The 26,116-nt window shown below is 39.2% G+C and overlaps 1 protein-coding gene across 1 annotated transcript in view; it reads left to right on the plus strand.

The window, feature by feature from the left end:
* The window catches only part of mnd1 (meiotic nuclear divisions 1 homolog (S. cerevisiae)), a 36,149-nt gene that overhangs the window by 9,172 nt on the left and 861 nt on the right, over positions 1–26,116 (plus strand). The window contains exons 3-7 of the mRNA XM_088009566.1: positions 10,148–10,205; positions 13,511–13,659; positions 16,010–16,084; positions 16,238–16,352; positions 24,678–24,722. Coding sequence (XP_087865692.1) covers positions 10,148–10,205; positions 13,511–13,659; positions 16,010–16,084; positions 16,238–16,352; positions 24,678–24,722 — 442 coding nt within the window. The remainder of the gene's footprint in view (positions 1–10,147; positions 10,206–13,510; positions 13,660–16,009; positions 16,085–16,237; positions 16,353–24,677; positions 24,723–26,116) is intronic.

Here is a 26,116-nt window from a genome sequence, read left to right on the forward strand (position 1 = left end):
CTGACTCTCCACAGGTTATTGACTAGATTGAAGTTTTATTTAGCATTAAGGCTAATTTTTAGCATCAGAACGCTGGGTCCAAACCGACGGGCACACTTTGGCAGGCCCCTTAAAATTTCTGCAGGAATTTTCTAGTTGGGGCCTGCCATAAGCAATGCATAGGGAGAGCAGTCAGTCACTGCCTCCATGCATTGCATGGCAGGCACCTATTGTTCTACACCCAATAGAACGCCTCTTTATTATTATCAGGGCATGCCATTAGCAATGCATAAGGACTGCCTCCATGCATTGCATGGCAGGCACGTATTGTTCTACACCCAATAGAATGCCTGGATATTATTATTATTGGGGCATGCCATAGCAATTCATAGGGAGAGCAGTGACTGACCTGCTTGTACCGCTGCGTGCCCACCCACAAAAGTGGTATCAAATCGTGCGGCTCGATGCCGAGAAGGGAGCTATTATTTTTATTGGGGATCGGAGTTACGATGGCGACGTAAAAAGCGAAAAACGAGCAAAATTTCCAACTGCCGAACCTTAGACGAATCTTAGAGTGAGAAAAAGAGTGGATTTTTGACCCCAAAATAATTTTGAAATCGCTCTCATGGGTGCAAAAATTGGTCTATTGGTATGAAAGTCGGTCATGACATTGATACGCATTCCTGCTCCGGTAAAATGTCATCGAAATTTCTGTAGGGCTGACGGTTTTCTGTCAAGGTGCTTCAGAGCAAAATCAAGGGTACCTTCAGGCACTCCACCATTCATTTTCAGACTTTTCTGAAAAATTTCTGAGCTCAGCGCACACCATTTTTCTCTCATCACTGCAATTACTGTGAATGAGCTACAGATATGAATCGCGATACTAAATGAGACGACAAATAGCCCTCTCATATGCTTCAAACGGGTTTTGGATCGGCCTTACGGATCCTGAACGGGAAGCAGTTGTTCGGACTGCTTTTTTCATTAAAACTGACTGGGTGTCTCATAAAGATAGATAAGTCTGACACACACTCAGGGCAGTTTCATCACCATAGCAACAGAATACAGAGATAGGGAGAACTGCTGGGGTTTGGACTACAAAGACTCTGTAGTTCTAAATAAGGTGGAACACTTTAATACAGAGGGAAGAGCAGAAGGTGAGAACTACAACATGGCGGAACACTCAATTATTACAGAGGAGGCCTCAGCTGGCAGTTAGAACTACTTCCTGTTTTGGGCATTATACAGGTAGATTAACCAGACCACTGTTACACATTGGATTAGTGTGGTTATGAAAATTAAGTTTACTGAAAGTTTCAAAATAAAACTCTGCAAATCCCACTCACGAAAGTGCACCGCCATGGGCGGTGCAAAAATGAAAATCTTTTTTTTATGTTTTTTTTCTCAGGATACTGCGCAAGGCAGTTCATTAACATTAGCATTTCATGGGTGTCTCAAAGATTGAAATCCTTCCCCAGCTTTCTGTCTCACACACACAGCAGTTGGCTGAGGGCCAATCGCTATAGCAACAGAATCCAGAGAAAGGCAGATCTGCTGGTTTGGACTACAAACCAGCAGCCATAACTGCCATAACTGTAGTTCTATCTATGGCCAAGAGTCAGTTAAAACAGAGGCCTGAGCAGCATGCCAGAACTACAACATGGCGGAACACTCAATTATTACAGAGGAGGAGTTGGCTGGTATTATAAACTACTTGTGCTTTGAGCATTATATAACTGATTTAACCTGATCACTATTACACATGAAATTAGTGTGGCAATTTAAAATGAAGCTTATTGAAAATTTTCAAAATAAAAGCCTTGACAATTTTTACATCATGTAATTGCTCTTTTTTGTGTTAGATAACTGGTTTAACCAAACCACTGTTACACATGGGATTAGTGTTGCCATTTCAAATGAAGCTTACTGAAAGTTTCAAAATAAAAGCCTGCATACTCCCTTCACGTCAGTGTACCGCCGCAGGCGGTGCAAAAATATTATTCTTCTTTTATGTTTTTTTTCTCAGGATAGTGAACTGCCTTGCGCAAGGCAGTTCATTAACATCAGCACAAACATTAGCATTTCATTGCCACCCACTAGTGCACTTCCTTGCACGCATTAGCATTTTACCTAAAATAAGCTTTTAGCCAATTTATTTACTTATTATCCATGTTTAGAATACTGATTGGACTGAGTCAATGGTTGACATCATGGTAGTGATACCCCACATTCTACTGATACCATTCATGCTATTATTAGCATTTTGGCTAATTTTACCGTATGCAACATACTGAATGGAACAAGTACAGCTTAGTCCACATGCTTCTGACTTTCCACAGGTTATTGACTACATTGAAGCTTTCTTTAGCATTTAGGCTAATTTTTAGCATCGGAACGCTGGGTCCAAACCGACGGGCACACTTTGGCAGGCCCCTTAAAATTACTGCAGGAATTTTCTAGTTATAACATCTTCCATTACCATTAATGCGGCTCGTACCGCTGTGTGCCCACCCACAAAAGTGGTAAAATGTTTTCAAAATTTCCCTAGGGCTTACGGTTTTCGGTCCAGGTGCTTCGGAGCAAAGTTTTGGGACAGGACTAACTGACGCTCCTCCCCAGTGTTTTACATACATTTCTGAAAAAGTTCTGAGCTCAGCGCACACCATTTTTCTCTCATCACTGCAATTACTGTGAATGAGCTACAGATATGAAACGCGGTACTAAATGAGACGACAAATAGCCCTCTCATATGCTTCAAACGGTTTTTGGATCGGCCTTACGGATCCTGAACGGGAAGCAGTTGTTAGGACTGCTTTTTTCATTAAAACTGACTGGGTGTCTCATAAAGATAGATAAGTCTGACACACACTCAGGGCAGTGTCATCACTATAGCAACAGAATACAGAGATAGGGAGAACTGCTGGGGTTTGGACTACAAAGACTCTGTAGTTCTAAATAACGAGAATTTGCTGACCTTAATATTTCCTATTTTATTTTGGTCATTATTGTTACACTTAGTAACAATGTGTGTGATAAGCGTATATTAAGAAAGGAAAGATTGTAAAACTTATTAACCCTTTTTAAAAGCTTTTGACCCGTTATATCCTCTCTTATGCCCGGATTCAGAAAATGCTATGTGCAAAGACTGAGATCACACAGAGATAACAGCGTCACAATAATCAGCATTTCTAGACAGATTCATACGATCACCAGAAAAAACACATCACAAAACATCAGAAAACTCAGAGCACAAACAACACACAAATTTACCTGAGATGGAAAAAGACAAAAGATGGAAACGACAAACAAAAAGCAAAGACGTCTTTGAAGAAATTGCAAAGAGCAAAATCTGATTTGTTACTCCTGTGTACAAACTTTTATAGTAAAGGCGTATTTAATTTATTCAAATAAGGCGTATCTTTGCTCATCCAACCAGAAGCTGTCTTAGGGCTGAAACGATTCCTCGAATGATTCGAGTACCTCGATTACTAAAATTCCTCGAGGAAAATTCACCTGCCTCGAAGCTTCGTTAATTTATGTTTTATTAGTTAGTGCACCGTGTTCCGGCCGGGACTTCATTTGCGTTGCGCGGAGCTCTCACTTCCGCCTCTGAGTTGTTGACAAAAGCCAAGTCTCAGCGGCATAAAGTCCAATCTTCAAGATTGGCCCGTGGGGATTTTATTGATTGATGATAATGCCCGACTTTTTATCATTTTTTTGGGGAACCAATAAGCATCCTTAAAATGACTGGGGGAATGCCTGGAGTACGGCAGCATTTCTCCTCCGGGGCTGCTGGTTGAAAGCGAACAGCGGGAAGAGCGCTGAGGTGAGCGGATAGCCTGAACAGGGCGGGCGGCTGAGTAGCTGATGCTTACCGTGTAAATGTAGCTTTACCGACGAACCGCACAATAAATTTCATATCCCGGTCTGAAGAAACGGGTGGCGGAGCGCATCGTACATGGCTGGTAGATGAGTTTCTGAGTGTGACCAGTGAAGGTGTCGTAAATATCCCATGTTGCTTCCCCCGTGTTCGACCCCGGTCTAACGGTTCGTCAGTCCGCTGGTCTATTTCCTCCCCTCCACCCCATCTTCGTTCGTTCATTCGCCCTCTCCTCCCACTCCAGGCGGCATTTCCCGTATTTTCAAACCCAAAGCGTGACAGGTTAGGTGGCAAGGTGAGTTTAATTAATCTATTAAACTCACTGAAGATGAATACATAAACTAAAAGCTGGATTGTAGACATTTTTTATAAGCATATTTGTGAGCCTGCCTCTTTGTTATTAAATTCAATATGATTTCAGATTTTTCTATAACTTTTCTTCTGGTTAACTTAGAAAGTGAGCTATTATTGTTACAGGTTAGTTTTCTAAACTACAAAAAAGCAACTGTTAGGGATGCTCAAATATGAAAAATTGGACTGATATTGATATCTGATAGTAACACCGGTATTATGCCAGATTTACCAATATTTCATTTTATAATTTTTTTTTTATCCGATTACTCGATTAATCGTAAGAATAATCGATAGATTACTCGATTACTAAAATATTCGTTTACAACAGCCCTAAGCTGTCTCTGACCCTCTTTAAAGTTAGAAGCTCTCTACAATTTGTTTTCAAGATCAAACACCAGTTGTCACCTTTATCTAAACAAAGTGGAAGCAGAGCTTCTCCTCCACTGGCCTGAACTCCTGCTGTTTTATGGCTTTTCACAGATCAGTGTGAAGCTGGAACTTCTCCTGATTGTTTTCCACACAGACAAAGGGCAGATCAGAAGATCTTAGCAAACAATCTGCTGTAACTACAGGTAACATAAAGGTTAATAGGGCAGAATAAGTTATTAATGTGAAAACTATAATTAGGCTATTTCAATCAAGACATGTTGCTAAGTTTTAAAACTAGCATATTTTAAATTGTGTCTATCGGACATTTATAAAAATACGGAACAAATCATGTCCCATATCGGTTCAATATGGGATGCAACATTTAACAGCCAAATACGGGACGATTCTGTATTTTAAGGGACGGGTGGCAACCCTATTCAGAGATCAAGCCACGACAACGCACGCTAAGCTAAGCGGCTAACACGCAGAGGTGCCAGCTGTCTGATTGGTGCACGCTTCCTGTCAATGAATAAACTATTAAAAACTATAAACTAGAGGTGTGCCGATCGATCGGTCACCGATCATAATCGGGCCGATTTTCGTGAAAAAGTGCATTATCGGTGATCGGCGATCATTGGCTCTTGTTGCCGATACCGATCATCTCATTTCCAACCTGCCTGTGCAGCTGGTCTCCTTTTTCCTTCACACTGCGCAAACGTGCAGCAACAAATCCAAAGCGATGTGGAACTATATCGCACTGAGTGAATGGGGAAGTTTGCGTGTTGCGGCGGAAAATTGAAGCAAGTCAAAATGCATCAACACAATGAAGCTAATACGACATAGAAACAATGCCATACTTGACGGAGATTGGCTACATCGAGGCTCACTGCAGTAAAAAAGACATACGGAGGATCAGATAGCAGGTAAAACAGCGCACAGCTACAAACACTCACCCGGATTAGCATGACGGTCAGAAAGCTAAACAAATAACCCGCAAAATTATTTAAGTCTTCGAGCTGCGATGTAAGACGCTGGTTCTGCTCTCCTGTTGAACCGCTGCTACGCTACAGGTAGTAATATTTGACAGACGGAGCTTCGCTTCTGCTCACCTGGTAGTGACTCTCACACCGAACCTCTGCTTAAAGCTGCAGCATCTAACCTAAAAAAATAAATTTTACATACGTATTAAAACTTTCGCTGTCCTAACATGAGACAGATAATCTCTAAAAAAAAAAATCGATCTCCTCCCTGTTCTGCATAATTACTCCGCTGAGTCAGAAACAGCCACTCAGAGCTAGCAGCAATCAGCTAGCCGCCATGCTAACAGGAAGTTTTCATTCAGTAACTCTGGATTGTTTATTGTAATGGAACCAGTTTTTGCCTTTGAATGTTAAGTTTTATACTTGAATTTTTTTCGGCAATGTTGAGAGGTTTTATTTTGGCTCTTTGCATTATTTAGCCTCTTCAGAGCCTTCATATGTTTTCAGTCTGTTAAAGACAGTATTATCAATAGCAGTACAATTTGCACAATGCCTGTTTGGTTTAGTTTTCTTCTTGAAAAAAGTTATTAAAAACAAGTTTTTGTCTAAATTAAGGTGAATTCATGGTTCCTTTTTCCACATAATGTAACCGGTAGTGTTTATGATAAAAATAATAATAATAATAATTATGTGATTGGTATCGGTGATCGGCCCTCATGGGTGATCGGTATCGGTATCGGGAGGAAAAAACCTGATCGGCACATCTCTACTATAAACCCATCTTTATTTCAGGAGTAATTTTGCCCCGCCAGTGAAATGCTCACCACAGAAGAGACGCTTGCAATCTGGCTTATTAAAAAAATAAAAAAAATAAAAAATTATTTTTAAAAAAAACAAAAACACACAATGGCTAGGCTGGTTGGGGGCAGGGAAGCCCTGCATTTTTTTCAGCTCAACTCATTTTAGGGAATCCAAAGATTTTCCCTCAGCAGAGAATCATCTTGCCTCTTCATTTTATTTCCTCACAGGTTTATTTTTGTTCAACATTACTAATCTATGGTGGATTAAATATGTTTGAATTGGCCTTTACCCCTTCAAAATTTAGATTTAGATTTTAGAAAAAAACTATAACTATATAAAAAAATTAAGACCTTAATTAAATTTGTTTTTGACTCCGTCTTGTAATTTTCATGTACAGTGCCTCTAAAAATGTATTCAGCTCCATGGATGTTTATTCTTTTATTGTTTACAAATCACTCATGATCAACAACATTTTGGATAAAAACATTTAGAGAAAAATCCCTCAAGTGAAAACTGATTTCTACAAAAGTAAGGACAAGCAGAAATAATTTACATATAGATTTACACGTGTTCTTTAGCCTTCATGCTATAATGACATGTTGATGAACCAGTGAGTGGTTTTTAAACTATCACTTCACTTACTTCAATAATCCCCATTCTACTCATTTTGAGATGACTTATCACCAATTGGCTGGATTTCAAATTATGTGAATATGTAAAATATTGGGCGGCACAGTGGCGCCGTTGGTAGCATTGCTGCTTTGCAGCAAGAAGGTTCTGGGTTTGATTCCTGGTCCGGGGTCTTTCTGCATGGAGTTTGCATGTTCTCCCTGTGTGTGTGGGTTCTCTCTGGCTTCCTCTCACAGTCCAAAGACATGACTGTCAGGTTAATTGGTTTCTCTAAATTGTCTGTAGGTGTGTGTGTGTGTGTGTGTGTGTGTGTGTGTGTGTGTGTGTGTGTGTGTGTGTGTGCGTGTGTGTGTGCGTGCGCGTGGTTGTGTGTCCTGTCTGTCTCTGTGTTGCCCTGCGACAGACTGGTGACCTGTCCAGGGTGACCCTGCCTCTAGCCCAAAATGTTCACTAGAGATAGGCACCACCACCGCTCCTGACCCCGCTGGGGACAAGGGTGTTCAGTGTTGTGTTCAAGACCACCTAACCCGAGACCAAGACAAGACCAAGACCAGTGTATCGAGACCGAGACAAGACCAAGACTTTTAGGGTCCGAGACCAAGTCAAGACCAAGACCAGCGGCCGTGCTACATGACACAATAAAATGTAAAATATGATCGAAATTGCTTCTCAGAATAATCTGAAAGATCCATATCCCCATAAAAACACCTAAATATTAAATACTTAATACATTTTACCAATATTACATATTCCATTTCTGTGCTACAATGTGTGATGGTCTCGTGCCATCACTAAAAACATAACACCCTGGGAATTTGCCCATATTGCTCATATAAGAAACCACCACTCTCTGCACCATTAAACATAGCAATTGAGGCAATGCCCTGACGGTAAATAACGCTCAACTATGAACACTGACCAAGGAGCAACAAGCAAGAAGTAACCAAACAGAAGGCGCTCATCGGGACTGTTTTCACTCTCTATCCCAGTACATGAAGCCAGGTAGTCTGACACCATGGCAGACATTACAGCTGCCACTTTGAACAAAAACAAAGAGCAATGTGCATGCTCTGCGTGCTCTTTTGTCCTTGTGTTTTAGTTATTTAATTTAAATATCAACGTACATAATTAAATAATGATGCAGTGTACACAGAGCATTACTAGAACAAAGAACAGGTGTTCTGTCAGGTCAGATCGTCATACGCTTAACATGAACTCACGGTGTTCTGTCAGATCAGCATACGTTGTCAGATAGCTCAGACATGCATACGCTGTCATTACCATATGATTTTATTTAATCAGCAACATAGAATCATGACGTAGATCATCATACACTTGGTTATTAACAGTTGTATGGCATCCAGCTGCAGACAGACCTACTTTAAATACACTTTGAAACCATGACAACGCATGTATATCTATCTAGTTATCATATTATGTCATATTATAAACAATTTAATGACTTATTTTCGTCATAACTTGTTGCATATGCTGAACTGACAACTCCACTGACGGTCGGACTTCTTAAGGTGCATGCGCTGGCATGGTACTCACTGCATGTATGCTAAGAACATAGAATCATGACGTAGATCTGTTATTAACAGTTGTATGGCATCCTGACTTAGCGGTTAAGTGAGTTTTACACGGGCGTGTGTTGTAGCTGACTCCAGCTGCAGCCAGACCTGCTTTAAATACACTTTGAAACCATGACAACACATGTATATCTATATAGTTATCATTGAAAACAATTTAATGACTTATTTTCGTCATAACTTGCTGCATATGGTGAACTGACAACTCCTCTGACGGTCGGACTTCTTAATGCGCATGCGCAGGCATGGTACTCACTGCATGTTTGCTATTCTGACAGCGTATGGTAATCTGATAGAACAACGGCTCTCAGTGAGTGACACTCCAGTCCTATCTAATAAATAAAGAGCCGTGGAGAAGAATCGACTGTTTCTGAATGTCACATCACTATATTGCAGACTTTTGGACATAGCGTTGTCCTATATATGCGACAAGTCAGTCAACATCTCCGCACAATAATTCAGGCAGTGAGTGACTTTTTTTCATCACAAATTCTTATGTGTCTCTGTACAGCTAGCTTTGCTAACATCACGTTAACGGAGCTTACCTTCTTTGAGCTACTTTTCTAAGTGACAAAAATAGTTAGACGTTGTCCCCACCGTCTGTGAAAGCGAAGCGCTGCTGAGTTAGCTCTGGCCATCGGATTTCTTACTATTTATGCAGCGATATTATATTACTGACGATTAGACAAACATTTTCTGCCGCTGAGAGAAAACCACTGCGCATGTCCTGGAGCGCCGCGTGCGAGTGAAAGGTGGGGAGGGGAGGGGGAGGGGGAGAAACACGTAGTTGCTTGGATTTTAATTGGTGCATTTTGCATCCACTGAAAACAAAGATGTTAACAAATAAACTGGACAGTATGCTGCACGTTTAGTTATATTTTCACAGTTGCGGTCTCGACTGGTCTTGAAATAAAATGCCGAGTCCTCAGAGCCCGAGACCGAGACAAGACCGAGACCAAATGCGGTCGAGTCCGAGACGAGACCGAGACCATCAGAAAACGGTCTTAAGACCGGACTTGAGACCAAGACCGATCTCGAGTACCACAACACTGAGGGTGTTAGAAACTGGATGGATGTTAATATTTTTTACCTGTCGTTATTTTATGGGAATTGATTTTCACTTTGATGTTACAGGGTTTTTTGTATTTTTCTTTGTCAAAAAAGCCCATCCAAGGGAGTAAATACTTTTTGTAGACATTGTAAATTCTATTTTAACAAACTGGAATATCTCCAAAATATTTTTAGAATTATCTGTATTCTATTTTAATGTAAAACGCTTAAATTATGTGAGTGATAGTTTAGTCTAACAAATTTCCAATCTTTTTTTAGAGCCACAGTTAAATTTCCTTAAAGCATTTTAATTGCATGGTTACAGGAAACATACCCAGCAACCTGGGGATTAATGTTGCAAAAAAAATTATTGTCCATATTCCTGTAATAGCATCCATAAAACCTAAATATAAACTGATCCTCATGTAGACAGAAGTTAAATGGTCTTCTTCCTCCTGCATATAACCAGTAAGAAGTTCTTAAGCATGTTTTTTTTTTTTTTGCTCTTTTAGAAGGACGTGTTTCAGCTTAAAGACATTGAGAAGATTGCCCCCAAGTCAAAGGGCATTGGTGAGTAAATATAAACAGTTTTCAAAAGAAAGTCACTTTCACTTTTTAAAAAAATAAATTACAGAAAACAGAAAAAAATCTAAATCAAAAATATTTAATAATGGGGTGACTACAGGACTACATGAATCCTGTTGAATTAACACTATGAAGGTGTGTACATATTCAGGACAACATTTAAAGTCTGATAGTAATGTAATACAATTAGTGTGAATACATAGAAGGGATTTAATGTTCTCTGCACACAGACATTGTTCTTACTGAGACTTGCAGGGAATGTAATTAAGTCAAGCAGGTTGTTTTTCTTTCCAGAACTCTGAAGTGTTTACCTGAAGGCAGGTCAGAGTTAAATACCACTCCTTAACTATATCAATACCCTCATTTCATATAGAAATATGTTCAGTGTCTTTGTTGTAAACAGTATAGTAACAACTATACCTACTGCTCAACATGTTTATGACGTTTCTGCTATCTATAAAGTTGTGTTGAGATTGAGAGAACGCAGGTGAGCATCACTCAGTTTAAAATTGCTCACTGGTTTCATGCAAATCAGTTTCTTTCAGCTAAAGATATTTTGAAAAATCAAAAATTAATTTCTATTTCAGTCACAAGTAGATAAATTTAAAATCTGTTAGCAGCATGCTTATTCTAGAAAATAAAATAAAAAAGTAAAAAAAGTCAAAGTAAAAAGTTCTTTTAAGTTCAAGATTTGTAACTTGTAGCTAATTGAACACATGAAAGAAAGTTGTCATAACTAAAGCAAAAGAATTCAGTGAGATCCATGTAAATAAGTCCATAAGATGAACTGCAGCCAAATACACTTTCTAAAGTGTTCTCTAAACAGTGTATTTTTAGAGTAGACTTTTTAGAGTGCACTCTCAAAAGTGGAATTGCAATTTTCTATAGAATCAATTTGTTTGTGCAAATGTGCCCTGGTGCAACTACCAGGCCTATGGGGATAAGAGTTAGGATGTTGGAGTTGGTGGTTGATCCTAAGATGAGAAATGTTATTTTAACTCTAAATATTCTAAATGATTTATTATGTGCTAGAGCAGGGGTGTCAAACTCAATTTCACCGAGGGCCACTTCAGCATATTGGCCCCCCTCAACGGGCCACATTGACGGTACAAATCAGGAGGGCATCCCTGCTAAAACACCCCAGACAAAAGGTTGACTTCCCTCATTCAGTTCTGTAGAGGCTTATAATGAGTCAATGGTCCAGGTGTGTTAGAGAAGGAATCCATCTAAAGTTGCAGATGGTAGCTCTGGAAAACTAGACTTGGGCACCCCTAGCATAAATGTATGAAAATACAATGTTAAAAATAAATTAAACACCTCATATAGTTAAATAACTGATTTTATGTATTGAAGTTTTAAATATTACATTTCAGTTCCCATGGATGTAAAATTACTGCTCAGTTTAAAAATTATAATATTTAAATCAGTGTTTAAAGGTAAGCAAACAAATAATAAAAACAAGTCACATGGGCAGACATTATAGACTTTACGCAAAGATTTAGTCTCAGAGGCAACTGAAATCAATTAATTAAAAACATTCTTTCTGAATATCATCTCATGGTCTCTGAACTAAATGCGTCTTTCTGACCGGGAGCTGACAGCGTGTTGAAGAGTTATGGACCGGACGCTTTGGAGCGTCTGGTTAGGAAGCGCGTTACAAACCTTTGGTTGAAATGGCCGTTAAATTCAAGTCTCCATTACAGACAAGAGAAAACTAAAGAGAATGCAATGTTGTGTTAATCCATTTGAGGAGCCGGTAGTTTATCTTGAGGAAATAAATGACGATGCAAAAGTTAATTAGACTGTAATGCGCAGTCCGCTGCTCAACCACTGCGGACTGCGAAGAATTAGAAACCGCTGGAAGTAACTCATCCAGCAGATTTAACAAATGGAGCCTTCTTGGTGAATGTTACCCAGGAGAGTGGCGCTCTGGAGGAGCTGCAGACGAAACATCTGTCCGTTTGGGAGAAGCAAAACCACGCAAAAAAAAAAAAAAAAAAATCCTGGTAAAAGCTCACACCGGACCGCGCAGGGTAAAACACTCAGAGTTCAGTTGATCTGTTTGGATCAGACAGATCCAACTGACTGATGAATTAGCGCAGATTTTTCTGCAGATGGGAACCAGGAGGAAGTTGTTCAGACCCCAGCGGGTGAAGTGATGCTAATTTAAGTGAAGTCGCTTAGATATAGATACATTTATCTGCTTAATGTGTGAGGGGATCTGGACTCACGGTGAATATTAACTAAACCGCATAAAATGTGACTAAATGGCCGATGTTAATATGATTGTAATTTCACGGATAAAAATAGTATATGACCGATTTTATTTTATGTTGTCGGTCAAGATAACGGATAACAAAAAAAGTCTAGCGCCACCTGCCGCCCAGACACCAACTCACACATCTTCATTCAGTCTTACTTGTAAATCGATTTTTCTTTTCTTGGACAGGCCTTGAGTTTGACACATGTGCCTTAACACAAAGCGGTCCACCAGCTCTCTGGACTCAGCCTCTTGTCCATCTCTGATAAACCTGACAACTGCAGAGTCATCTGTGTATTTCTGTAGACGACAGAAGTCAGACTTGTGCTGGACGTCTGAAGTGTACAGAGAGAAAAGGAATGGTGAGAGTACAGTGCCCTGCGGTGCTCCTGTGTTGCTGACCACCTGGTTAGACACAAAGTCCTCCAGTCTGTTTGTGATGTAGTCATAGATCCTGGTAATTGTTGAGGCCTCCACCTTTGTCTTCTGGAGTTTCTCACAGAGTAGATCAGGCTGAATTGTGTTAAATGGACAAAAGAAATCACAAACATGATCTTCACAGTGCTGCTTGCTTTGTCCAGTGGTGCATCCATGTTAGTTTGAGAATTTATTTATGTTTTCAGTTTCCTGAGCAACCATGAGCTTGTTTAGTGTTCAAGCGGCCCTCTGTGTTTCTGCTGCTGCTTTACCTCCTCTCAGCAGCTTTTGTTTTCAGTGTGAAAGGAACCAGCAAAGCATTAGAGTATCACATTTCACCACTAACAACATTCAAGATGTAACTTCTGCTCATGCAGCAAACTCTTTAGGCACAGTGTTTAACCATCTGCCTGGCTGTAGCTGTGGGTCCCAGAACTGATCCAGTAGAGCTCTGGAGAAGTAAAACCTGATGGTGATGATCCTCAGGAAAACACTATATCATCCATGATGCCAAATACAGCTGAGCTTGTAGTTCTCTTATAAATCTCCAAGTAGCCTTCGGTCCTGAGAGAAGCATGTCTGGACTGTTGTCCTCTAACCTTTGTGCTTTCAGCTCCTATGACGGTGAAGGAAGTGCTACAGAGCCTGGTGGATGACAACATGGTGGACTGTGAACGAATCGGCACCTCCAACTACTACTGGGCTTTTCCCAGTAAGGCCTTACATGCTCGCAAGCACAAGCTAGAGGAGTTGCAGAAACAGGTGACAGTTTTTGTGTTGCTGCTGACAGTTTGTGTGCAGCAACAGGTCCGGTATTCTGTCAAAACTTTAATCACGTTTTCTCACAGTCTTTTAGAAATTATTTTAAACTGAGGAATTGTGTGACGGAACACTTAACACCTTGATGTGTCTTGATACTGCTAACTACCACACACCTAACAGATAAATTAATCAATGCTTCTTTATTTTTAGTAAAATCTGTAACTGATGAAGGGAGGAGACGAGGTTTTGTTTCCCAGCAGGCCTTTTTTGTCTGCTTCTCTGTTCAGAATGATGCTGTCAACTGTAGTTGACTTTGCTGTAGTAAAGAGGTTGGGATGCAGAAAATAGCTTAGAAAAACTGCTAAAAGGATACAAGAAGAGGCAGTAAATATCTGTATTTTAAAATGCCAGAATTGAAGTTTTGCATTTTCTAATTTATTTTAAAGGCAGATAAATCAGAGTTTAAAATAAATTGTAACTCATTTCTCTCAATTTAGCTGAGGAAACGTCTTGGGTTTTCTGCTCATCTGTAGAATGTTTATAATGGCATAAAAGTCACTCTACTGCTCTTTGAAGCTCTCGTGGTCTGTGATGACCCACTTCCCTCTTTGGTTGCCTGGTTGACAGATGGTGTAATTTTAACTCTGCAGAGAATGTCAGCTGCCATTTTTTTCAGAGACAAACCAGCAGTACATTGTGGCACAATGTGAATTTCCTCCAAGTATGTGCTTGCATTGCTGTCATACAGTCATATCACTGCACTGATGGTTTCAGATTTTATCAATGGCGCAAACTACTGATGATATTGGCTGAGTCAAATAGTGAAAAATATTTTCTACAAATTTTATTAGTAGAAAATCATCTGATCATTAAAATAATCACTAGCTGCATCCCAAACACAGCTTGGTTCTTAGATTACTTTTGTTGTGCCTTTACATCCCATTTGAGAAGAACCCATTTGTTTACAAAATATAATAATGATTATTTGTACTGAAACGGTTAATTGTGATGGATCAGTTATTGAAATAGTTGCCAACTAATTTAGTAAACAATTAATTAAATGTAGAATATAGTCTCAAAAAGGCCATTTACTTAAAGAATAACACAGCTAGAACAGTAATGAAGCCAAAGAAGGGCAAAAAATGTGTAAGTCCAGCAGAAAGGGCTGAGCTTTTCATATGTGTAATTTCTAGATATATTTTTAGCATTGGCTACAAATGATCAAGTGTCACTAAAGGCATGCTGTTCTTGCAATTTAGGCAATCAATCAATCAGTCAGTCAATCAATCAATCAATCAATCAATCAATCAATCAATCAATCAATCAATTTATTTTGATAAATTGTCCACATTAAACACAGGAAACAAAAAAAAAACACTAATTTACCCATAATTTACTAAAAAAGGAATAGGCTGAAGCCACGCTTATTCTTGCCTACCCTATTTTATACCCAACCAAGATATCTTCACAGTACATGTATAAATCTACATAACAGAATAAGAATTTATCATTTTACATTTTAGAGCTCTTTTAAAGCTCACCAAGAAAGGACATAACTTAAAATCATCATTCAATTCATTCCACAGTTTCACACCAATAACTGAAACACATCTAGACTTTATCTGGCTCTTCTGTTTTGCACATTCAAATATAAACAAACCTCACAAATGATATTTATTCTCTCTTAACTTAAATAATTTCTGAATACCAGAAGGAAGGCTTTTGTTCAATGCTTTATACATTGTTTTTCTTATTTCAAAAATGAATTGAATTTCTTGTTTATTTGCATATTTTCATGTATTTCTGATACCATATAAGAAAGGCTTAAGTGGTTTAATGAGAAATCTGCAGAATGGGCTTTTTTTCTCTTTTATCCAATCACTAAAATAATCGTTAGTTGCAGCCCTAATTGTGATTAAAGATATTCTTCACATTTTCCATAACAGAATTCCAGTTAATATTTGAGTTCAAACCCCTTTCATATGGAACCTGTAAAACCCACAGACTTTAAAAATGGACAAAGGATGAATGGACAGGCATGCATTTTTATAGGCAGATGATTGGATTATAATATGGACGAGTGATGGGTAGTCTGGTTGATGGATGGATAACTAAAAACTTTGCATCTTTTATTTAAGCTACAATTTTCAAGCTCTGATTGGACCAATTTACCTTTGGAAATGTAGATATTGATCATAATTAATAAAGGACACAGAATGAAACTGCAGAAGATTTAAAATCTAGATTTATTTAGACCTTGAAAATATTGAAATCAAACTCCTTAAATTTCCAGACTCTGAGACTTTATAGGAAGCTTGATGTTGTTTTCTTGTTTTTGTTTCTTTTACAGGTTTCTGATGCAAAGCATCGAAAAGTTTCTCTAGAGAAAACAGTGGAAAAGGCAAAAGTGGGACGAGAAGGAACGGTAAGAGGAAGTGGTATCAAAGAACCTTCACACAGTCATCAGGTTTAGTGCATAAGAATCTGTCTAACAGGGTGTGTGTGTGTGTGTGTGTGTGTGTGTGTGTGTGTGTGTGTGTGTGTGTGTGTGTGTGTGTGTGTGTGTGTGTGTGTGTAGAAAGAAAGAAGCTCTCTGCTGAAGCAGCTGCAGTCTCTGAGGGAAGAGCGAACAAAGCTGCAAGCCGAGCTGGAGAAGTACCGCGAGTGTGACCCCGACATTATCAAAGACATGAGTGAGTCTAGTCACCCACATTACCTCACAATTTGTTCAAATGATTAGTTGATCAAATTGCTCTCACTCAATTTGATTATGACCACAGGATTATGCCCTGTGGTCATAATCAAAATGACCATAGGGCAAAATAATCAAAATGACCATAGGGCATTTTGATTATTTGATCAAAATGCCCTGTGTGAGACCAAGATTAATTTGTTTGGTTCAGATGCTCTCCAGCATGTGTAGCAGCAATCAGGTGAGAAGTACAAAGATAAGTGTGTGATGCCTACAGCTAAGCATGGTGGTGGTAATGCCATGGTCTGGGGCTGCATGAGTGCAGCAGGTGTTGAGGAGTTACATTTCATGAACTCCAGTATGTACTGTGAAATACTGAAGCTGAGCAGAGCTCCCTCAGGAAACCGGGTCACAGGGCAGCGTTCCAGCATGACAATGACCCCAAACACACCTCTAAAACGACCACTGCTTTATTGAAGAGGCTGAGGGTGAAGGTGATGGACTGACCAAGCATGTCTCCAGACCTAAACCTAACAGAACATCTTTGGGACATCCTGAAGTGGAAGGTGGAGGAGCGCCAAGTCTTGAATAGCCGCCAGCTCCGTGATGTCATCATGGAGGAGTGGAAAAGCATTCCAGTGGCAACCTGTGAAGCTCTGGTGAACTCCATGCCCAGGAAAGTAAAGGCAGTTTTGGTAAATAATAGTGGCCACACAAAATATTGACTCTTAAGGAACTTTCACTAAGGGGTGTATTCACGTTTGTTGCGGTGGTTTAGACATTAATGGTTGTATATGAATTTATTTTGAGGGAAGAACAAATTTACACTGTTATATAAGCTGCACACAGACAGTGTAAATTTTCATTGAGTCAAAATGTCATTTTGTCAGTGTTTTCCCATGAAAAGATGTACTTAAATATCTGCAGAAATGTGAGGGGTGTACTGAAAAAAAAAATCAAATTTTTTTTACTCCAATCATTAAATTAATAAAACTAAATACTTTCAACATGCATATACAGTGTATCACAAAAGTTTGTGATACACTGTATATGCATGTTGAAAGTATTTAGTTTTATTAATTTAATGATTGACCTACTGATCACCATTTCATTAATTTTAATACTGAAGTAAAAATATTTTATTCAGTGAAATATCTTTATAGAAGTTTCCAGTAAAAATAATTACAGTAAATATGATTGACACGAGAAGGATTTAGCTTACCTAATAATAACTTAAAATAACTTGGTTCTTCAAAGCCCCTTTAGTTTTGTACTAAGCTTATTTAATTAGCACTGACAACAAAACAGTTTCACAGCTCCCCGAAAGTCCCACCAAAGCATAACAGGGAGCTAAGGTCTCAGCTCTTTCTTTGTTACTGTACCAATTTGAAAATAAAATCATATTTTTTTATACCCATTTTGATTTTCAATTGTATTTGACTTCCATCCCTCCACTCCTGACTTTCCTTTCTTAAAAAGAAATTAGAAATGGGAAATATTTTCAAAACCTGACTTTTATTTCAATCATTCTTTCTGTGAGTTGCTTTGATTTCAAAATCCAAATAATCAGAAGCTCTAAAACATGGTTGTCAAACAAGATGGCCCACCATCTTTCGGGTTTCCACTTTGAACTATGGAAACCCAAAAAATGCATTGGTGGAAAATTAATAGATAACTTGAATAAAAAATTCATGTACTCGATAAAGTTGATTGCCAAGCCCTACAGTGTTGCAGAATTCCTATTGTAAACTGTACTATATTCAACATAAACAGTTTGAGATATGTGGTTTGTGTTCGCTCATCTGTTTTCACATGCCTTATGGCATCAGATTTCCCTCGCCTTCTCCCTAAACACACAAACACACACACGCATGCACGCACACACACACACACACACACACACACGCACGCATGCGTGCACATACGCACGCACACACAAAAAGCTTTATGGTCACTGCTTCTCTATGTTTGGTTCTGGTTCTGGGGTTGCAGAGCAGAACCAGAAGACCTGAGAGGTCTGGAAGGTTGATACAACAACAGCAGATCTTTAATGTATTGTGGTGCTAAGCCATTCAGTGATTTATAAACTAACAACAGTATTTTAAAGTCTATTCTCTGATCTACAGAGAGCCAGTGAAGGACTTTAGAACTGGTGTTCCTGGTTTTAGTGAGAACATCAGCATCAGCGTTCTGGATCAGCTACAGCTGGAGGACTGATATGTTAGTCAGAGCTATGAAGACGCTGTTACCGTAATCAATGCGACTAAAGATAAACGCATGGATGAGTTTCTCTAGATCTTGCTGAGACATAAGTCCTCTAATCCTGGAAAGGTTTTTTAGGTGGTAGAAGGCCGACTTTGTAACTGTCTTTATGTGGCTCTGAAGGTTCAGGTCAGAGTCTATCACTACTCCCAGGTTTTGGGCCTGATCACTAGGTTTTAGCTGTAATAACTGAAGCTGTGTGTTGATTCTAGTTCGCTCCTCTTTAGGTCTAAAAATAATAACTTCAGTTTTGTGTCTTTTTAGCTGGAGAAAGTTTTGGCACATCCACACATTTATCTGTTCTAAGCATCTATTCAGTGATTGGATGGGTTCAGAGTCACCTGGTGACATCGTGATGTAGAGCTGTGTATCACCTGCATAGTTATGGTAGCTGATCTTATTTCCTGTTATAACTTGAGCCAGTGGGAGCATATAAATATTGAATAAGACGGGTCCTAGGGTTGAACCTTGGGGTACCCCACATGTGACCTTTGACCTCTTTGATGAGAAGTTTCCGATTGAAACAAAGAAATCCCTGTTCTTTATGTAAGATTCAAACCAGTTGAGCACTGGTCTGGAGAGTCTGACCCAACTCTCCAGTCGATTCAATAAAATGTCATGGTCGTCGGTGTCAAAAGCTGCACTGAGGTCCAACGGAACCAGCACTGTAGTTCTCTGTGGTCTGTATTTATATGGATATCATTGAACACTTTGACTAAGCCAGTCTCCGTGCTGTGGTGAGCACGAAAACCAGACTGGAAGGAGTCAAAGCGGTTGGTTATTGTTAGGAAGTTATTTAATTGTTTAAACCGCTTTTTCAATAACTTTGCTGATGAATGGGAGGTTGGAGATCGGCCTCTAATTCTGCAGTAGTGATTTGTCTAGATTGTTCTTTTTTATCAGTGGTTTGATAACTGCTGTTTTCAAAGCCTGGAGGAAAACACCTGAAGAGAGCGATGAGTTTACTATTTGGATCAGATCATTAATGACAGGCAGGACTTTCTTAAAGAAATGTGTGGGTAGGACGTCCAGACAGCAGGAACTGGAGCTTCATTGACTTATAATTTCTTCTAAGGTTTTATAATTAAGTAGTTGAAATTGGGTTATTTTTCCTGTATTTGTTTTGTTTGAGGGCAGCATTGGTACTGACTTTAGAGTGGATGTGCAGATTAATCCTGTTATTTTTCTTTATTTTCTCTGAAAAGAAGCCGGAAAACTTGTTGCAGGCGGCATTCAATGTTGATTGAAGTTCAGGTGGTAACGTCATAGGAGGGTTTGTGAGCCTGTCAACAGTAGCAAATAAAGCTTGAGCATTGTTAATGTTTTTGTTTATGACATCTGCAAAGAAAGCCTCCCTTGCATGTTTTAGTGTTGAATGATAGTTACGTAGTCTTTCTTTATAGATTTCATAATAAACGTGAAGTTGAGTTTTACACTATTTTTGTTTGGCCCTACGGCAAAGTTGTCTTGCAGATTGAACTGTTTGTGCATTTCTCCATGTATATTTCATCCTACCAGACACAACCTTCACTTTAATGGGGTCAATATAATCAGTGATATCTGAAATTTTAGACTGAAAATCATCTACCAACTTATCTATGTCATTATAGCTTAAGGGCGAGGAAGAAGAGTAGATTTGATTAAATGTTTCTGCTGTGTTTTCTGTGAAAGAACATTTTGTGACAGTAACTGTTTGTCCAAGTGGGTTAACAGATAAAGAACTTTCAAAGATAACAGCAAAGTGATCCGACAGGCCGACATCAGTTACAGAGACATTGGAAATATTCACAGCCTTACTGATAACCAGGTCCAGTGTGTGTCCATGAGTATAAGTGTGTGTTGCTTGTTTGACATGTTGTGTTAAACCAAAACTCTCTAATATATTACAGAGCTATTTTGCCCCTCTGTCTTCAGGTTGTCAACATGAATGTTGAAACAATTATAATCAATGCATATGAGAAATAGAAGCTCATTCACGTCAGTAAAGAAATTTTCCACATATGTTGGAGTTTTGTATAAAGTTAGTATCAAAGTTCATTGGTGGCCTTTAACCTAAATTCCCAGATACTAAAAAGAGGTGAAATGACCCAAAGAAATTTTACTACAATTTATGGTATTCTTAAGTATTGAAGCCATGCTTCCTCCTGTTTTATGTTTTCTATTCTCACTTAATTGTAGATAGGAGGCACTGATTCAATTAGTATGATTGGTTCATTATTGTCATTCAACCATGTTTCTGTCAGAAACATAACCTCAATATGATGCTCAGTGATGAAATCTTTAATTAATAAAGGTTTAGTACAGAGAGATCTGGTATTTAAAAGAGCTAGTTTAAGTGAGGTAGAGAACAAAAGTTCTTCAGTCTGAGGTTCCTTTAGGCAGGGGATCAGTCTGAGATTTGAATTAAGACCGCTGCTTTTTTGTATTTCTGTTTTTTGTAACTTTTCTTGTAGTGATCCGGACAGGTAATGTCCTGTTTTGCAGTGCCGGGGGGCCAGACACATTCTGGAGGAAGACGGGTGTAAAGATAATATCTGGACCCCGGTCTCAGACCTCAGAAGCGTACAGAAGCGTAGAGTGATGGATCCTCTGTGAAGTCAGAGGCAGGTGGCTTAGATGAAGTGAGGTCTGCTACGTGAGCGCTAAGGAGAGACGTGCCAAGGCGAACCTGTTGATTCATTCCATCTGTATATTTGAGAAACTCTGATACAGAGTTTCTCAAATTTACACCTATACACCTACAAACCATTGTAACAGGTGATATTTTTGTCTTTGTAGGAAGGAGTGGTGCTTTTACTATTTGTAAAACCTGTAAAATTTGTGGGGGTGTGCACAAGAATGACAAAGTTTAGGATTCATCAGAACTTATCGACTCTCACTCCCATAGTTGCCAATAAACTATTGTCAGGTAAGAGTAGGATTAGAAAAAAAAATTTAAAGCTCATTAGTCACATCAATATAGTTATGTCTGCACATGGCTCATACTCAGTCATGGAAGGTATGATTTTTTTATTTCTACCATTTTCCAATTCTGGACAGAAGTTGAAGAAAATTAATATTTGGATTTCCAGATCTAATTGTCTTAAAAAGGGGGAAAAAGTTGAATATCTGGAAAGTTGCATGTAGATAATTATCTTTGATTAGTCATGTCACAATTGAAGCTTTTGTCCATCTAATTTTTCATTTTTTGAATTGTTGACCAAACCCACAGACATGATTCACACTCATTCATTAATCAAAAAAAGGGCCATGTTTACTGCTTTTCTAGGATAACGTCTTCAAACTAAACCAGTAGTTTAGGGGTTCTATGATGGGTGTCAAAGTGTTGGCAGTTTCATTATTTCAGTCAAAATTAAGGCATTAACAGACTGAATTAACCATTCAGTCTGTCAAAAATTTTACAACAGAGCGGATCTAAGTTTGTACAGACGTTTACAGAGCAGCAAAATAGGCTTCATTACACTGACAAGTTGGAAGCCAACTGTCGTATGATTTGTGAAACAGAAAATAAAGCACAGCTTCAAAATACTCTACTCACAAAAGGTTAGGGATATTCTGTTTTCAGAATTACCCTAAATTGCCCTCAAACCTTTTCATGTGACTTTAATGTGATATTCTCTAATCTTGTGAATTCATATGTCCAACTGTTGAATGTTTTAGTACTTCTTCCACAATCTTTTGTTCTCTAGCAAGAACTTTAACAACAAAATTCACAAGAGGTATTTGACCCACAAATTAACCTATCATCAGGGAATGGCTACTGGAGACTAAGATACCTTTTCTGCTCCGTCTTTCGAAGGAGGACGACACACTTTCTCTGTCTCCCAGCCCTCCCTATCTCAGCTCAGCGTCTCTGTCCTGTGTTTTTAGAGTCTTCTTTTGAATAGCTTCTGAAGTTGCAAATTATGGATCTGGTCAGCTGGTCTCTCAACGCAATTGATAAAATTTTTTCCACTGGAAAACCGGGTAAAGGGGAACCCTCGTGTCCCGATGGGACATTTTTCGCTGGATACACAATGGATTCTGGATGGAAGTGGAAGACCGTGTGTCTGACGATGCTGTCAGTCGAGGATGTTGAAGATGTATACATGATTGGATTTATGATAACAGGTTTTCTGCTTATTGGAGTTGGCAGCTACCTGGCTTATCGGAAATTTCGGAAGATGCCGGCGGCCGTTTTGGCCACTTCAAGGCTGCCAGGTATGGTTGATGGGATCTGCAGAGCGATCAACACTCAGACTGATATGATACGGGAGCTGAGCCGTAGACTGGGTGTGATCCTGGAACAGGACCGTGGCCGGGCAGCGGATCTCAGACTCAGAATGGATATGGTGTGACCTTGAAGAATGTTGTTCGCTCAGGTCAGGCGGGAGACCCTAAATTTGGCTGTTTGGATTTGCCATTGAGAAGCACCAGCGAGACTTTCAAGGAAGGCAGTAAACTGAGGTCAGCTAAACAAATTTTTGCTATCGGAATCTGGCTCCCAGGGCTGGCCTTGGCTGACCAGCTATCCTCCCCTGGTTGTTATGTCTAAAGAAGGTTCTGTTCTGCTGCCTGCCCCCCACCTCCCAGAGAACATCTGTGGGCCCTGAACTGATAAGCTGGTGGTGAACTCCAACATCATACTCACAGACAATCGCGTGCTTAAGTTAGGGTTCATGGTCTGACACACACATAACTCACATGAGACCCATATGCACGTCACACCTCCTCCTCATACCCGGCTTGTTTTGTCTATATGTGTTTATATGTCCCTAGGTGCCAAGATTTTTTCTTAATCTCAAACTCTGCCCTACAAAGAGCAGAGTGTGAGATGTGCTGTTTTTTTCCCTCTCCTTACCTGATGTTTTTCTTATTTTTCCTATTTCTTCTGCAAGGCGGCGCCTGTCAGGCTGCGAGGCCTCAGCCAACTATCCCCCCTTTCATCCCCCCCCCCCCTCCTCCCTCGTCTTGTTGTGTAATGGATGGTTATACTGGAACTGCAGTTTTGTTGTCTTTCTGACAACGACAATAAAATTCTTCTGATTTTGATGTAACTTTCTTGGTTCAGTTTGAAGTGGTATTTAAGCAGTCCTCAGCATGTTAGACAAGACGAGACGTACACCTTGACGACTTCTTGTGGCGTTCACAAGCTGACTTATTGTCTGTTGAGACATGGCATCCACCTCTTTTTCTTTAACACTGTAGTGGCCTTTATTCAACAGTAGATGGACAAGAAGGAGAAATCATCCTGACTCTTCTCAGGATATTCTCCTGAGAACAATCAGGAGTCTAGACTCATGAGTCTTGTGTTGGACATGGTGCAAAGTGTCCAGGTGTGTCTAATCAATACAGAACTGCCATTCCCTTTGTGAATGGTACACTGACAAGTGCATTCAACCTGAATAATGCCATTAATCCAGTCGTATTGCCCCAGAATGAACAAGTCAGGCCTAATTTCATTTACATGGACAAAAATCCTGCATCTTATCAAGGTGCCATCATCAGGGAATGGCTACTGGAGACTAAGACACCTTGAATGAAATGTCCTTAACTCTCTCCAGACCTAAATCCTATAGAAAACCTCTGGGATCTGCTGCATTGCCATGTAGAGGCACTCAGCAGACCAAAAGACCTAAATGCACTTGTCCTCGGTTCAATTTCCTCCCCCAAATTTGCTGCATGTTTTACCCTTCGCTCTCTGTCATCCTTCTTGCCCATCTACTGTTGAATAAAGGCCACTACAGTGTTAAAGAAAAATAGGTGGATGCCATGTCTCAGGAGACAATAAGTCAGCTTGTGAACACGAAAAGAAGTCGTCAAGGTGTAATTGATGCTCAAGGCCACATGATGCATTAGTGAGACAATGACTATTTTTGTTTTTTGTTGTGATATATCCACCAATGTTGTTGGTGTTTGTTTTAAGACATTGAGTTGAGGAACCCACCACTGCATGCTTCTCCTTTAAATGCCCTACTTGTTGTTTCACAGGCTTATTTTGCTTCTTCAAAATTTATAACTGTTTGTTACAACATAAACTTTAAACAATGCAGTGCCAATGCTGATGACAAAATGTGTCTTGCAGGAAAGTCGAATGTTGTAGCAAAAGAAGCTGTCTCCAGGTGGACAGGTATGTTTATTTCTTGATATGTTTATTTTTGTATGACTAGATATTATCTGTAATGACTGGTGACATAAAGATACACAAATCTCCAAATTTGCTTAAGTAAACATGCTTCAAACCACTTCACTGAGTGAATGTGAAACATTACTTGTGGTTTAGCTATGATTATGAAAAAAAGACTGACATTCAAATAAATCATCTCACAACAAATTGTACATATTCTCTGTTGAAATGTACAGAACGTATTTTATTTTCCTGCTTTACGTAACGTCTGTCCTGCCGTTAGGTGCTATTAGCTGAAGAAATCTTAATTCTTTGCAGTTTGTAACTTCAACCAAATCTGTAGACCCTCCCACACAAGCCTGTGACTCATTTCATCACTTCTGTCTTGTCTAGAGCTAAAAGTGTTAGTGGGGTTTAGCATTAATTGGTGGAATTTCTGCAAAACAGACTTTTTGCACTTGCAGACTTTGTAGAGGTATTTTGTTTTGCATTCGCAAATATGTGGTCCTTTGTTTTCAGTTGACAGAAGTTCAATTTGACATTTTCTCCACTCTGACTAGCTTCTAGCTTGACTGTCCATACTCAACTTTTATTTTTGATTCTCTAAACTAAGACCATTTTGAGCTTTCATTTGCTGATGACAAACTCTTTACAGATGCTCCTTTTAAAAAAAACTTCACTATCCACTATCATCCTTCATTGGCTATTTTTGCTAATACTCAAATTTTAAAGCTGATGTGCATTTCTCATATCTATGTCTACATAGACTGGAAATAAACTGTTAAAAAATCACTAGAGAAGACATGAAGAGACAATGTCGCTGCAAAAAATGTAAATGGTGCAAATGCTTTTTCAATTTTGTTGTGTGAATGCATTGGTGTCAGTTGCCATAATTAAGTCCTTTATGTGATGGCTATTCAGATAATCTCATCTTCCAACTTTTTCAAAAGACGTTTAAAGTCTGTAAAGCATGAATATCCATATTCCTTAGCCTTACTATCAAGATTTCCAAATCTTGATAGTAAAAGGAAGCTTGGAGCTTTAGAACATCAGAGCTTACTTACAGTTGTTCCCACAAAAACTTAAAAAGCTAAATAGTGTTTCTCCTTTGTTGCCTCTCTGACATTGTTAAGCAACAGTGGAAAACAGAAACAGAGTACCTAATTTTCAATATGTTTGTTGCCATAATTAACCAATCTTTTCTAGGTGCTGCAGGTAAGTTAATAGCTAAAAGTAGTTCTCCATTCTCTTCAGCCAAAACATCAACAATGACAAATGGTTTTGTGTCTATGGACTTTACAGGAGTTTCTAGGAGTGAAACATCTTCCTCCTGTTTCCTAAGTGACTTTGCTTTAAAATGGGGTAGCACTGCTTGGGTAAACTACTTTTATATACTT

Source organism: Poecilia mexicana, unplaced genomic scaffold, assembly GCF_051168715.1.
Source record: "Poecilia mexicana isolate PSO_F unplaced genomic scaffold, ASM5116871v1 scaffold_1, whole genome shotgun sequence".
Classification (NCBI taxonomy): Eukaryota; Metazoa; Chordata; class Actinopteri; order Cyprinodontiformes; family Poeciliidae; genus Poecilia; species Poecilia mexicana.